The 15,798-nt window shown below is 44.3% G+C and overlaps 1 protein-coding gene across 2 annotated transcripts in view; it reads right to left on the bottom strand.

The window, feature by feature from the left end:
• The window catches only part of plcb1l (phospholipase C beta 1-like), a 233,917-nt gene that overhangs the window by 85,775 nt on the left and 132,344 nt on the right, over positions 1–15,798 (bottom strand). For both annotated transcript variants that reach the window (XM_077245642.1, XM_077245643.1), the window contains exons 11-12: positions 11,638–11,792; positions 4,381–4,463 (exon numbers count right to left, since the gene is read on the bottom strand). In XM_077245642.1, coding sequence (XP_077101757.1) covers positions 4,381–4,463; positions 11,638–11,792 — 238 coding nt within the window. The remainder of the gene's footprint in view (positions 1–4,380; positions 4,464–11,637; positions 11,793–15,798) is intronic.

Raw genomic sequence — 15,798 nt, 5'->3', positions numbered from 1 at the left:
GATGAGGAAGAGCAGGAATGATGAGGAAGAGCAGAATGATGAGGAAGAGCAGAATGATGAGGAAGAGCAGGAATGATGAGGAAGAGCAGGAATGATGAGGGAGAGCATGAATGATGAGGGAGAGCATGAATGATGAGGAAGAGCAGAATGATGAGGAAGAGCAGAATGATGAGGAAGAGCAGAATGATGAGGAAGAGCAGGAATGATGAGGATGAGCAGGAATGATGAGGGAGAGCAGGAATGATGAGGAAGAGCTGGAATGATGAGGGAGAGCAGGAATGATGAGGAAGAGCAGGAATGATGAGGGAGAGCAGGAATGATGAGGAAGAGCAGGAATGATGAGGAAGAGCAGGAATGATGAGGGAGAGCATGAATGATGAGGGAGAACATGAATGATGAGGAAGAGCAGAATGATGAGGAAGAGCAGAATGATGAGGAAGAGCAGAATGATGAGGAAGAGCAGGAATGATGAAGATGAGCAGGAATGATGAGGGAGAGCAGGAATGATGAGGAAGAGCAGGAATGATGAGGGAGAGCAGGAATGATGAGGAAGAGCAGGAATGATGAGGGAGAGCAGGAATGATGAGGGAGAGCAGGAATGATGAGGAAGAGCAGAATGATGAGGAAGAGCAGAATGATGAGGGAGAGCAGGAATGACGAGGAAGAGCAGGAATGATGAGGGAGAGCAGGAATGATGAGGGAGAGCAGGAATGATGAGGAAGAGCAGGAATGATGAGGGAGAGCAGGAATGATGAGGAAGAGCAGGAATGATGAGGGAGAGCAGGAATGATGAGAAAGAGCAGAATGATGAGGAAGAGCAGGAAAGATGAGGAAGAGCAGAATGATGAGGAAGAATAGAATGATGAGGAAGAGCAGAATGATGAGGTAGAGCAGGAATGATGGGGGAGAGCAGGAATGATGAGGAAGAGCAGAATGATGAGGAAGAGCAGGAATGATGAGGAAGAGCAGAATGATGAGGACGAGCAGAATGATGAGGAAGAGCAGGAATGATGAGGGAGAGCATGAATGATGAGGGAGAGCATGAATGATGAGGAAGAGCAGAATGATGAAGAAGAGCAGAATGATGAGGAAGAGCAGAATGATGAGGAAGAGCAGGAATGATGAGGATGAGCAGGAATGATGAGGGAGAGCAGGAATGATGAGGAAGAGCAGGAATGATGAGGGAGAGCAGGAATGATGAGGAAGAGCAGGAATGATGAGGGAGAGCAGGAATGATGAGGAAGAGCAGAATGATGAGGAAGAGCAGGAATGATAAGGGAGAGCAGGAATGATGAGGGAGAGCAGGAATGATGAGGAAGAGCAGGAATGATGAGGGAGAGCAGGAATGACGAGGAAGAGCAGGAATGACGAGGGAGAGCAGAATGATGAGGAAGAGCAGGAATGATGAGGGAGAGCAGGAATGATGAGGGAGAGCAGGAATGATGAGGAAGAGCAGAATGATGAGGAAGAGCAGGAATGATGAGGGAGAGCAGGAATGATGAGGGAGAGCAGGAATGATGAGGGAGAGCAGGAATGATGAGGAAGAGCAGGAAAGATTAGGGAGAGCAGGAAGATGAGGAAGATCAGAATGATGAGGAAGAGCAGGAATGATGAGGAAGAGCAGAATGATAAGGAAGAGCAGGAATGATGAGGGAGAGCAGGAATGATGAGGGAGAGCAGGAATGATGAGGGAGAGCAGGAATGATGAGGGAGAGCAGGAATGATGAGGGAGAGCAGGAATGATGAGGGAGAGCAGGAATGATGAGGGAGAGCAGGAATGATGAGGGAGAGCAGGAATGATGAGGAAGAGCAGAATGATGAGGAAGAGCAGGAATGATGAGGAAGAGCAGAATGATGAGGAAGAGCAGGAAAGATGAGGGAGAGCAGGAATGATGAGGAAGAGCAGAATGATGAGGGAGAGCAGGAATGATGAGGAAGAGCAGAATGATGAGGAAGAGCAGGAATGATGAGGGAGAGCAGGAATGATGAGGAAGAGCAGGAATGATGAGGGAGAGCAGGAATGATGAGTAAGAGCAGGAAAGATGAGGGAGAGCAGGAATGATGAGGAAGAGCAGAATGATGAGGAAGAGCAGGAATGATGAGGAAGAGCAGGATTGATGAGGAAGAGCAGAATGATGAGGAAGAGCAGGAATGATGAGGAAGAGCAGGAATGATGAGGTAGAGCAGGAATGATGAGGGAGAGCATGAATGATGAGGGAGAGCATGAATGATGAGGAAGAGCAGAATGATGAGGAAGAGCAGAATGATGAGGAAGAGCAGAATGATGAGGAAGAGCAGGAATGATGAGGGAGAGCAGGAATGATGAGGGAGAGCAGGAATGATGAGGAAGAGCAGAATGATGAGGAAGAGCAGGAATGATGAGGGAGAGCAGGAATGATGAGGAAGAGCAGGAATGATGAGGGAGAGCAGGAATGATGAGGAAGAGCAGGAATGACGAGGGAGAGCAGAATGATGAGGAAGAGCAGGAATGATGAGGGAGAGCAGGAATGATGAGGGAGAGCAGGAATGATGAGGGAGAGCAGGAATGATGAGGGAGAGCAGGAATGATGAGGAAGAGCAGAATGATGAGGGAGAGCAGGAATGATGAGGGAGAGCAGGAATGATGAGGGAGAGCAGGAATGATGAGGAAGAGCAGGAAAGATTAGGGAGAGCAGGAATGATGAGGAAGAGCAGAATGATGAGGAAGAGCAGGAATGATGAGGAAGAGCAGAATGATGAGGAAGAGCAGGAATGATGAGGGAGAGCAGGAATGATGAGGGAGAGCAGGAATGATGAGGAAGAGCAGGAATGATGAGGGAGAGCAGGAATGATGAGGGAGAGCAGGAATGATGAGGGAGAGCAGGAATGATGAGGGAGAGCAGGAATGATGAGGAAGAGCAGAATGATGAGGAAGAGCAGGAATGATGAGGAAGAGCAAAATGATGAGGAAGAGCAGGAAAGATGAGGGAGAGCAGGAATGATGAGGAAGAGCAGAATGATGAGGAAGAAGAGCAGGAATGATGAGGAAGAGCAGGAATGATGAGGAAGAGCAGAATGATGAGGAAGAGCAGAATGATGAGGAAGAGCAGGAATGATGAGGGAGAGCAGGAATGATGAGGAAGAGCAGGAATGATGAGGAAGAGCAGGAATGATGAGGGAGAGCAGGAATGATGAGGGAGAGCAGGAATGATGAGGGAGAGCAGGAATGATGAGGAAGAGCAGGAAAGATGAGGGAGAGCAGGAATGATGAGGAAGAGCAGAATGATGAGGAAGAGCAGGAATGATGAGGAAGAGCAGGAATGATGAGGAAGAGCAGAATGATAAGGAAGAGCAGGAATGATAAGGGAGAGCAGGAATGATGAGGGAGAGCAGGAATGATGAGGAAGAGCAGAATGATGAGGAAGAGCAGGAATGATGAGGGAGAGCAGGAATGATGAGAAAGAGCAGGAATGATGAGGGAGAGCAGGAATGATGAGTAAGAGCAGGAAAGATGAGGGAGAGCAGGAATGATGAGGAAGAGCAGAATGATGAGGAAGAGCAGGAATGATGAGGAAGAGCAGGAATGATGAGGAAGAGCAGAATGATGAGGAAGAGCAGGAATGATGAGGAAGAGCAGGAATGATGAGGTAGAGCAGGAATGATGAGGAAGAGCAGGAATGATGAGGAAGAGCAGGAATGATGAGGGAGAGCAGGAATGATGAGGGAGAGCAGGAATGATGAGGAAGAGCAGAATGATGAGGAAGAGCAGGAATGATGAGGGAGAGCAGGAATGATGAGGGAGAGCAGGAATGATGAGGAAGAGCAGGAATGATGAGGGAGAGCAGGAATGATGAGGGAGAGCAGGAATGATGAGGGAGAGCAGGAATGATGAGGAAGAGCAGAATGATGAGGAAGAGCAGGAATGATGAGGAAGAGCAGGAATGATGAGGGAGAGCAGGAATGATGAGGGAGAGCAGGAATGATGAGGAAGAGCAGGAATGATGAGGAAGAACAGGAATGATGAGGGAGAGCAGGAATGATGAGGGAGAGCAGGAATGATGAGGGAGAGCAGGAATGATGAGGAAGAGCAGGAATGATGAGGGAGAGCAGGAATGATGAGGAAGAGCAGGAATGATGAGGAAGAGCAGGAATGATGAGGAAGAGCAGGAATGATGAGGAAGAGTAGGATGATGAGGAAGAGCAGAATGATGAGGAAGAGCAGGAATGATGAGGAAGAGCAGGAATGATGAGGAAGAGCAGAATGATGAGGAAGAGCAGGAATGATGAGGAAGAGCAGGAATGATGAGGAAGAGCAGGAATGATGAGGAAGAGCAGAATGATGAGGAAGAGCAGGAATGATGAGGAAGAGCAGGAATGATGAGGAAGAGCGCCGGCACTCACGAGTCCACATGGTTCTCGAAGGACAGGATGACAGGGAATGGGGATGTCTTGAAGGCACTCTCCGCTATGGCCTCAATCACCTCCTGAAAACAGGAGACATGCCTTTCAAACATGATGGAAAAACACCACAATTGGAGGACAGGCACAGTTCTCTTACGAGAGTATCACTCGTACTGCGTAATATCTTACGCTATGTGGAAAACCTCTTTTCCACGAGATATTGAAGCCAGAAATTATCCTTAAATTTGAATAAATGTAAAACGCTGTGCAGCAGCATGCAGACATAGGCAAGACGGCTCGCGCGCCTATTGGCTGCCCTGCGGCAACAGAAGCAGCCTATCGAGAGAGGCCCTGCGTGACGTGACACCCAATAGGGGCGCTTCGCGCCCATTTCGTCACGTCCCGCCAGAATAGGCGTGGCCTTGGCCTATAAAAACGCTCGACAGGCTGATACAAACTGATTTTCATCTCTTCAGCGAAGCACTACTGCATCGCTGGATCCGGTGTGAGAAGCCGCGGCGCCTGATAGTAAGCCGCCTGCGGGACGAGCCTTCGAGCCTGAAGTCGCCGCTCTTCACCTCGCCGCCTTCAGCCGCCGTACCTGCTACACTTTCCGGCGTTAATATCCTTTTTCACTGCTAAGAGTATGTGTTCGCCGCTGCGACTCACACTCTCTCTCTGTCTCTGTATTCTAAAAGAGCTAGCGTCTTTTTAAAGATGCAAAGATCCTGCGGCTCGTGCCGAGCCACACTCAGCGATGGGGATCATCATGTCATCTGCGTTTCCTGCCTGGGTAAGGATCATGCGGCTCTCGCTCTCGTCGACGGCGGATGCCCTCACTGTCAGCTGATGCCTATGGTGACTATGAGGACTCGCCTGGCATCCTTCTCAGAGCCTGCACTTCAGCCTGCTGTAGCGCCGCGCAGTAAAAAGCGTCGTGCTCAGCGCGCTCCCGAGCCTTCTCCTGCCCGCCAAAGCTCGCCGGTTCGCCCGCCAGCTTCGCCGGCATCGCTCGAGTCGATCACCAACGGACAGCGGCCGCCGTCTGCCACCACTTCTGCTGTTGAGATCGACGAAACAGTTGAGGCCTGTTCTATCCTGGCGTCGGACAGTGAGGATTGGGCGAGCTCTGTGGACCTCCCCCCAGCTGTTCGCGAGCCTTCCGGGAGAAGAGCTGGCATTGAGTCAGAGTTGATGCGTCTGCTCTCTCAAGCCGTCGACAACCTCGGCCTCGACTGGGAGGCGCCCGCGCAGCCCCCGCGCAACCGGCTGGATTGATGCTTCCTCAAGAAAGGACCACGCCCCATCACAGTCCAGACCCGCGTCTTTTCTTCCTGAGCTTCACGAAGAAGTCGCGAGGTCTTGGAGCGCCCCCTCTTCGGCCAGGATGCGTACCTCTGTCTCTGCTGCATTCTCCACTGTGGACCGTGTGAAAGATAGAGGGTACCTTTCTCTTCCTCCTGTGGAAGCAGCGGTAGTATCACATCTCTGCCCTTCCTCTGCTGGACGGCGAGCACAGACGGTGTTGCCATCTAAAGCCTGCCGAGTGACGTCAGCCATGCACGGTCGCGCTTACACCGCCGCTGAGCAAGCTGTGTCGGCGCTACACACAATGGCCATCCTGCAAATCTTCCAGGCCGACCTTCTCCGAAAAATGGACGAGGAAGGCGCGGGATCGATCAGAGTTGCGGATCTGCCATCAAAGATTTGACCAGCACTGCCCCGTGGCCTATACCGGTGAGGAGAGACCTCCTCTCTCAGGCAAAGGGCTCGATTTGGCATCCTCGCCTGGATTTTTGGTCCCTACATGCATGGGCCATCAACGGGTACCCGCTAACCTCCCGGAGGGAGTGTTAAACACTGTCTTCAGACAGACTGAGCAGCTCTTTGTTTTGTTTGGCGGACGCTCCAAGGGACTGGCCGCATCAAAACAGAGCCTATCCAGATGTATGGTCGATGCCATAGCGCTGGCTTACACTTCTAAGGGCCTGCAGTGTCCTTTGGGTGTCAGAGCGCACTCCATGAGAGGCGTGGCCTCGTCATGGGCGTGGTTTAGCGGGATTTCCTTGCATGATATCTGTATGGCGGCGGGCTGGGCCTCGCCGTGTACATTTATAAGGTTTTATAACCTAGAGGTTCCCGCCTTAGAGGCCAAGCTGCTGTCGGTCTAGAATTCAGTACTATCTGCCCCGCTGCGCCGGCGCAGAATGCTGAGTTGTGCTTGTGCATTGCTCACTGATCGATAGAACAGTTCCATGAGTGTTGAATGACCCGTACTTATAACCAGTTCAGGCTGAACACGTTCACCCTGTCTGCGTGAAACACTGTTAAAATAACTAGTTCCTGTGGGATGCTATTTCATGGGGAATGATGCTTGTAGCCTCTCTTCTCCGACTCTCTGTGAGTCTAAGGTGATTATGCACTATATGAGCCCCGGGCTACTGCCCTTGGGACTTTGGTGTCGGATCCCAGTACGCACGGCGTGTTGCATTGTGTTCCCCATAGCGTAAGATATTACGCAGTACGAGAGATACTCTCGTAAGAGAACGTACTCGGTTACTAACGTAACCTCGGTTCTCTCTAGAAAGGGAACGAGTACTGCGTATCTTGCCGTGCATACAACAGAGCTGGTTCGCTTCAGTGATGAAAAACTGTTTGTATCAGCCTGTCGAGCGTATTTATAGGCCAAGGCCACGCCTATTCTGGCGGGACGTGACGAAATGGGCGTGAAGCGCCCCCATTGGGTGTCATGTCACGCAGGGCCTCTCTCGATAGGCTGCTGCTGTTGCCGCAGGGCAGCCAATAGGCGCGCGAGCAGTCCTGCCTATGTCTGCATGCTGCCGCACAGCGTTTTACATTTATTCAAAATTAAGGATCGTTTCTGGCTTCAATATCTCGTGGAAAAGAGGTTTTCCCCATAGCGTAAGATATTACGCAGTACTTGTTCCCTCTCTAGAGAGAACCGAGGTTACGTTAGTAACCGTGTACGTTTTAATAAAATGAGGTGTGCAATTGATTCTTTTTCTGTGTGTTTGATCTGTCTCTTCATACACCAGATAAAGGACTAGTGTGTTCTGGCTAACTTTATCACTGTTCTACATCATAAGTGTGCAAACTGAATTGTACAAACCCAAACCCTGGCTTATTCTATCCATCTTTTCTCCATAGTTTTTCCTCTCTAGTGTCGCGGAAGGCTGGAGTCTGTGCCATTCCCAGTCCATCGCAGGAAACTGATTCTAATCAATAATAATTTGCCTTCAACATGACGGCCTGATGGAGGTGTTTCTGAAACACCGAAACACCATCATTCTGATGTGACTTGAATGGTCATTAGTCCTGAGTCAAATATCTGCCTCTTTCATTCTGTTTTCCCATAATCCTTCACACTCTGTTGCTGAATCTGGGGAGACGTCATGAACTGAGGAGTTTACCTGATGATCCCCTATACCAGCTAACATCCGCATTAAACACTTTTAACATCATTCAGCTCAAAACTCACTTTCATGTTTGAAAACTTTCTGTTTGTAATACGATGTGGATTCTGATCACCGAATCTATATGTGATGCAAAAGACTATGTGCGTATAGTAAACATGGTAAATATGATCGCTTGAAGAAATCAGACAAATCATAGGTTATCACATTCATGTTTTTATTTTATCTGTCAGTATGTCTCTTTATACCGGACAGTCTGATATCCATATTTAGCCCTGCATATGTCATAAAATAAAGCAACTTTTAGAGAGCTTCCTCTGTTTCTCTGAGTAGAAATAACCGTACTGGGAGAGAGAGTGCTAAAGCTCCTTTGTATAAATGATCATTCTTTCTAAATATGATATAAACATACTGTCCTGTGACTACAAATAAACAGAAACCGACACGACTGAATAACGTGTGTCCTCTTTCTTTTTTGAAATAACGGTAAACCACTTTATTTCTGTGTGACTAATGTGTAATCTTGACATATCTTAATTCATTATGATCAATGTATCACTTTTTATTGTAAACCTGTGGTAAAACATCAATGCTTGGGTTTTAAATCAATAAGTAAACAACAAAAATGCCAGCAAACGATCACTTTTATCATGTTCGTTTTGCGATCTCGCTAGTTTCCAGTGATTCTTTCTTTTTTTGTGATTTTTTTTTAGTTTCATACTAAACTAACAGACAGAAAATAGAATAAACAAAACACATGTACAAAAAATACATTATACACACCCTCATTCCCTCACTAACTCAACCCAAAATCTACATACACACACACACACCCACACACATACACATACACATACAAACAATACAAACAAAACTAACATAATTCTACATTTATCAAACCCCTGCTTTTACCCATGCTTTCAAACACACTGTTGTAAAAACAAACTGTTGTTCCTTGAGCAACCCAGCTGATCAGCTGTCAACCCTGCTGAGCATGAACCGGCTATTTCAAAACCAGTTATGTCTACCGAGGTAAGTAAAGCAGTATTTTCTTTCCAACTGATGGCGATTTGTTTTTTATTGTGTTGTCATGCATACTAGTATTTTTACCGGGAACGAACGATATGAACGAGGCGACATCAGGCCAAGGGAAGGGGTGAGGGGATAAATTGTGTGTGATGGTGTGTGTGTGTGTTGTTTGGAGGGCGGGAGGGGGTTGGGGTGTCACTTACAGTAACTTGATAAGCCCACGTAACTTCTATATTTGCAAACAAGACGGTCACAGAAAATATTTTGAGTCTGGGCTTCGTTGTAGTTGAGAGGATTTGTAGCATATTATGGATCAATACAATACAGAATGCGATCGGTGAGCCATCGGCTTCTACACTATGTAGCGCACTGCAAAAAAGCTATACACCGGCGCCAAATAAAAGCAAAGTAACACCTGGATGCAACGTGCAAGCTAAATTAGACATATAGAAGGGCTAGATCAAGCCAAAATCTCCACTAGCCATTTAGACGCGGGTAGGATACACCGGTGTCTTGATTTGAAGAATTTGATATCTATTTATTCACAAACTAAGTTACACAAATAAAACCGACAGAGGAATGGCCAAACAACTAACGTTACAGAAATCAAACGTGTTATAGTATCTAGCGTACTAGTAAGCCAGTAACAGACAGCGATCTTAATAGAACCTTTACAGACAATAGCAAACATCCTGAGGTCACAATTACTTGAAATTTAAATATTAAACTGTTTATTCCAAAGATACTTACAAGTGCAACAGCAAGAAGGCCAGCACCCGTTTTGCAGGCTTCTGTTTCTCTCAGTTCTCGCCATTCTGAAAAAGCCGGTCCGATATTTACTCGAGTCTGACTTCTAGCTCGGTCAGTCTCCCGTTTCCTCTTTCGTTGGTCCTTCGACAAAGATTTCCTAGCTTTCTGCTTCTTTTTTACACGCTCAGCCATAACTCTATCTATCATTGCCCTTTGCTTATAGCTAGCCGGCGCTTGAATGGGGGCGTGTACGTGTGGAGTGCCGTCAAGCAATTCGTTACATCGTGAGACCTGATATCACGCGATACTTCCTGACGACGAGGCCGGCGGCCCGCAGGCCCAAAGTTGCAAGTGAGTTTTTTACGCTCTCGGCACCAGGGGGGTGCGAAGCCACCACCATTCAACACGAAATAAGTAATATAAACACTCCACTGACTCCGAAGCTGTTCAGTTAAGGTAAAAAAGTTGCCTGGTGTCCCTTTAACATTGTACAGTTCATTTGCAAAGTCATGTTCCGAAAGTTTAGTGTCCCACGGGACTCCATATGCGTCTAGAGCAGAACGAAGCTGCAAATATATAAAAAAAAGAAAGTCCAGGTAAATTATAGCTTTCCTTCAAATCTTGAAATGTACGGAGACCATTAGTGTTGAATAACTGTCAAGTAAATAAATTCCATTGTTCGTCCACATTGGGTAGGCCACTGTCCGAAAACCCAGCAATAAATTATGATTATAAAATATTGGAGTATGATAATGCCACTTTTTTATAGTAAGTATTGTTAATCGCAAGCTTCCAAATTAGTAAAAGATTAAAAATAATAGGCCCAAAACGCATTTTAGCTTGTTTTAATGGGACTTCTGCATAAATTAAATCTTAAATTCTTAAGGGATAAACTAATTTCTCTTCCAGAGAGCGCCAACAAACAGATTTTGTGGGGTCTAGCCAAGATTTTATAGAGCGCAATACAAAACACCAATGATAGACTTTGAAATTTGGGACTCCCCATCCTCGGACTGATTTCTCTCTATGAAGAGTTGTGAGTTTAATCTTAGGTCTTTTGTTATTCCAAATAAAACCAGTGACCAAACTATGTAAACTATCCCAATACTCAGTCTGTGGACTCAGAGGCAACATAGAGCTAACAAAATTTACTTGCGGTAACACCATCATTTTTATAACAGAAATCCTAGCATCGAAAGATATAGGCATTGACATCCATTTCCCCAAATCTTTTTTGATTTTTTCCAGAACTTTTGTATAATTTTCACTGACTGTAGATTCCAAAGTTGGAAAAATATCAATTCCTAAATATTTAAATTGGTTTACAATAGGGATCTTAATTTGAGTTAAATCTACACCAGAGCTACTTAGGGGAAGGAGAGCAGATTTTTGCCAGTTTATTTTATATCCTGCGATACTACTGAAGTCTGAAAATAGCTTCAGGACATGGGGAAACGACTGCGAGATTTTACTAAAAGTAAAAGAAGCACATCATCTGCATAGATTGATACATGGTGAATGGTAGAATTTATTATGATGGGTAAAATATTTATAGATTGACATACTTTTTGAGCAAAAGGTTCAAGAGATAAAATAAACAATAGCGGAGACAGAGGGAATCCTTGGCGAGAACCTCTAGAAATTGTAAAATGTGAAGAACAAACATTGCCAGATAACACCATTGCACATGGGTTTGCGTACAGAACTTTAATGTACTTAATAAATTGTTCACCAAACCCCATATGATCTAATAAAGCCCAAAGATAATCCCATTCAAGACTTAGAGGTGAAATGGAGGATATTCAGTGATTTCTTTCTGATTAGTTTTCTGATAAAACTTCCATTTGTTGGTGTAATGATGTGTGTGTGTGCCGTTGTTCCAGAGAGGTGTGTTACGGTGTGTTTTAGTGCTTCAGGCTCGACAGGGGAAACACGCAGGTTTTGGGCCGGTTCTCCAGACCCGAGGTTATGAGCCCCGCCCGCCCGTTAAAGCCCGGCTCGCCCCGGCCCGCAGCGGAAACATGGCTACTGCCTGTTGGCGTACCTTGAAGGAGATCTCGGAGGTCATGGTGAAGCCATGTGTGATCAGTGGCTCCTCGTCGGTCCGACCCTTCCAGCAGTCGAGCTCCACACACCGGCAGCCGGACAGCAGGACCTGCCGATACATCTCCACTGAGGAGTTTCCCGCCAGCTGACCCGCTGACACACACAAACAAGTCCAGTCACGTTTATTTATATAGAGCTTTTCACAATACAGAGTGTTTCAAGGCAGCTTTACAGAGATAACAGGAAAATAATGCAACAAGTTTGTTTCCAGAAGAAAATACAGTCCAGCTTAACTAAGTTCAGTGATGGTTCATGTTTGTTGTAAAAAAAGTAATTAATTTAGTTAATTTATATAACCACTCTGGAGTAAAGCATGATGTCATCGTCCAGCTCAGTTCAGTTCTCATATAATGATTGTCAATGCAGGAGATCAATAATATTGTTGAATATTAAATTAAATGTCCCCGACTAAGCAAGACAAAAGCCAAAGCTGACAATAGACACATAGAACACGTGTTTCTCCTCCTTTTTAAAGCTGATCAGACCATTTATTTGCTCTCATAACATTGTATGCAAACCAGAGATGGGGGACTCGAGTCACATGACTTGACTCGAGTCTGACTCGAGTCGCAAATTTAAGGACTTGAGACTTGAAAATGAAAATGACTTGACTTTGACTTGAGATCCAATGACTCGAGACTTGACTTGAACTCTATGACTCGAAAATGACTTTATATATATTTTTATATAAATCATCGCAACATACAGTATATTGATGAACAAAATGAAAGCAACAGAACTATTGATGCCAGTCATCAGATTCTGTGCGATTGCGTGACGCACAGAGCACAGAAAAAACACACACCTCAGTGAGCACGCTAAATACAAAAAGATCTCCAGCATCGTTTCTTTTTGGACATAAACACTAGAAATTGACCATATTCATACAAGAAGATTTAACTGGCAAGGGATATCGGACACGACCATCACAACCTCAAACTTCATTCACCACGTCTAAAAGTAAGCTATGGCTTGTTTAACCTGTTTGTTATAGTTAATTTGACTAACATTAAATCTAGAAAGAATAGTGGTTAAAACAGCATGCCTCTTTATACAATATTATGTTTTCAAATATAGCTTAAGGCTGTCAATAGATTCAAATGATAATTAATGGTGGCATGTTTTGTAGAACGTGCATAAATTCACGCAGACATTTGACACAGTTTCTTTCAAATCATACTTTAAAGCCAAATATGTCGCTCTTTCCAATGACTAAAAACAGCATAGAAAACTGTTAATGATGTTTTGTCGTGTTTTATGTTTCTCTTGAAGCAGGGTCAGATGTTATAAGGGGGTTGGGGGGCAATGTGAGCAGAATTAATATGCACCCAAAATTCAAGATGTGGAAAAAATGTCCCTATATGAGTTATTTTTATATTTATAACATATGATATAAAAAATATTTCCAGAATATTGGCGCGATTGCAAATGTGATAATGATTTTATAGGCTACAACAGTCCACAAAGAGTATTGTGATGTGACATTTTAGACGTAATATTGTAAATATTCTCTGTTTTTGCTCTATTTCTCCAATGACCGTAGTTTCAAACAAGCCACAGAAAAAGAGTAAATCTGGGGTTTTTGTGATTGAGTGACCTAGTTGCTTAGTTCCAGATTGAATCTGCCGCTTTGAACGAATCAGTTGAATAAATGCTTCTATGACTCGTACATTAAGACGTTGAATTTGCGCCACCTATTGGCGGTTTTAATTTAATTAAAAAAAAATAGAATTATTTTTTAGCATATATTTTTTTCTATATTAAAATTATTATATTTAAATAATTAATCTCATAACATTATTTATGTTGTTGTAATTGCAGTGTAAATGCATGGATAGAAAAAAAAATGGTTAGAACATAGTTAAAAAAAATGCCCCTGGAAATCAATTTAAGGGGTCAAATATGGGCTATTAATGGGAAAGTTAATGTCTGGGTGATATTGCATAAAAAAATATATAAGCAAAGTTAAACATATGACATTTACTATAAAACCAATATAATTAAATGCATCAACATTGTGAATTTGCCTTCAAATGTTTTATCTTCAATATTTTTCATATAATTGTTATTATAATCATAATAATTCCAAATTTTGATAATCATACATACATGCTGTAATAAATTATACGAATATTATTAATATCACGATATAAATGTATAAGAAAGGTAATCAAGGTAATCAAAAATAAATAAGGTTGAGGCCAATATAAACTTTTTTTCTGTTTGGTATTGTAACTTGACTTGGACTTGACTTGACCCTTAGCAGGACTCGACTTGACTTGATTGAAGTGAACCATTGACTTGACTTGACTTGGTTGCGTGTACATGCGCCTTAGACTTGCTTGAGACATGATGGTATGGGACTTGAGACTTACTTGTGACTTGAACATGTGTGACTTACTCCCACCTCTGATGCAAACTGTAAAAGTAATTTTAGCATTTCACCTGCAACACTAATGTACATCAGCTGAGAAGAAATCCAACGCAAAGCCATTAATGGTGGAGAATCGGTCATTACAGTAATCACATTTCTGAGCGATTATGTACTTCCTGTCTGATTGTCATAATTGACAGAACTCATAAAAATTAATCTGAAAATGCATTAGTAAGACATCTCGTGTTTTATTGCTAATTTGAGTATATTGATTGCAAGTGCTGAAACCGTGTCTAATTGAAGTACTGCCATTAGCGCGAATGATACAGACATTAATATCATAATTCTATAACTAAGTAAGTGCAAAAACCACCGGGACATTTTAGTCGCTCCATCTTCACTCAAATGGCTAATTCTAAATGCATTAGCATCTAAAAAAACATTCATGCTGGATCATATGTTCATATTATTTGGGATATTTATGAGCATTTGGTCTCACTGTAGTTCATGTTCAAAGGTTAAACATCTGCTTTATGTTCACATTCAATTGTTCATTTAGCCGGAATTAAGACAGAAACAGCAATTAAAAACCCAAAGTAAATCCCTGACGGTTGTGGTCTTTCACTTCAAACTGCCGTGGGTCAAATTAGCAGCGCTGTGCGGCGTATAGCGCCTGAGCTAGTGATTTATGTGTCGTGTGAGTCCTCTGATTGGCTGACCTGTGATTTACGTGTCGTGTGAGTCGTCTGATCTGCTGACCAATGATTTACGTGTCGTGTGAATCGTCTGATTGGTTGACCTGTGATTTACGTGCCATGTGAGCCGTAAGATTGGCTGACCTGTTATTTACGTGTCGTGTGAGTCGTCTGATTGGCTGACCTGTGATTTACGTGTTGTGTGAGTCGTCTGATTGGCTGACCTGTAATTTACGTGTTGTGTGTGTCGTGTGATTGGTTGACCTGTGATTTACGTGCTGTGTGAGTCGTCTGATTGGCTGACCGGTGATTTACGTGTTGTGTGAGTTGTCTGATTGGCTGACCTGTGATTTACGTGTTGTGTGAGTCGTCTGATTGGCTGACCGGTGATTTACGTGTTGTGTGAGTCGAGTGATTGGCTGACCAATGATTTATGTGTCGTGTGAGTCGTCTGATTGGTTGACCAATGATTTACGTGTCGTGTGAGTCGTTAATCAGTCGTCAATTGGCTGACCTGTGATTTACGTGTCGTGTGAGCCGTCTGATTGGCTGACCAATGATTTACTTGTTGTGTGAGTCGTCTGATTGGCTGACCTGTGATTTACGTGTCGTGTGAGTCGCCTGATTAGCTGACCAATGATTTACGTGTCGTGTGAGTCGTCTGATTGGCTGACCAATGATTTACTTGTTGTGTGAGTCGTCTGATTGGCTGACCTGTGATTTACGTGTCGTGTGAGTCGCCTGATTAGCTGACCAATGATTTACGTGTCGTGTGAGTCGTCTGATTGGTTGAACTTGTGATTTACGTGTTGTGTGAGTCGTCTGATTGTCTGACCGGTGATTAACGTGTTGTGTGAGTTCTCTGATTGGCTGACCGGTGATTTACGTGTCGTGTGAGTCGTCTGATTGGCTGACCTGTGATTTACGTGTCGTGTGAGTCGCCTGATTAGCTGACTAATGATTTACGTGTCGTGTGAGTCGCCTGATTGGTTGACCTGTGATTTACGTGTTGTGTGAGTCGTCTGATTGG

Source organism: Siphateles boraxobius, unplaced genomic scaffold (assembly GCF_051911475.1).
Source record: "Siphateles boraxobius isolate OS27281-9 unplaced genomic scaffold, OSU_SipBor_1 274, whole genome shotgun sequence".
Taxonomy (NCBI): Eukaryota; Metazoa; Chordata; class Actinopteri; order Cypriniformes; family Leuciscidae; genus Siphateles; species Siphateles boraxobius.
Note: the sequence above shows the minus strand (reverse complement) of the source record. Positions and strands in the feature narration are given on the sequence as shown.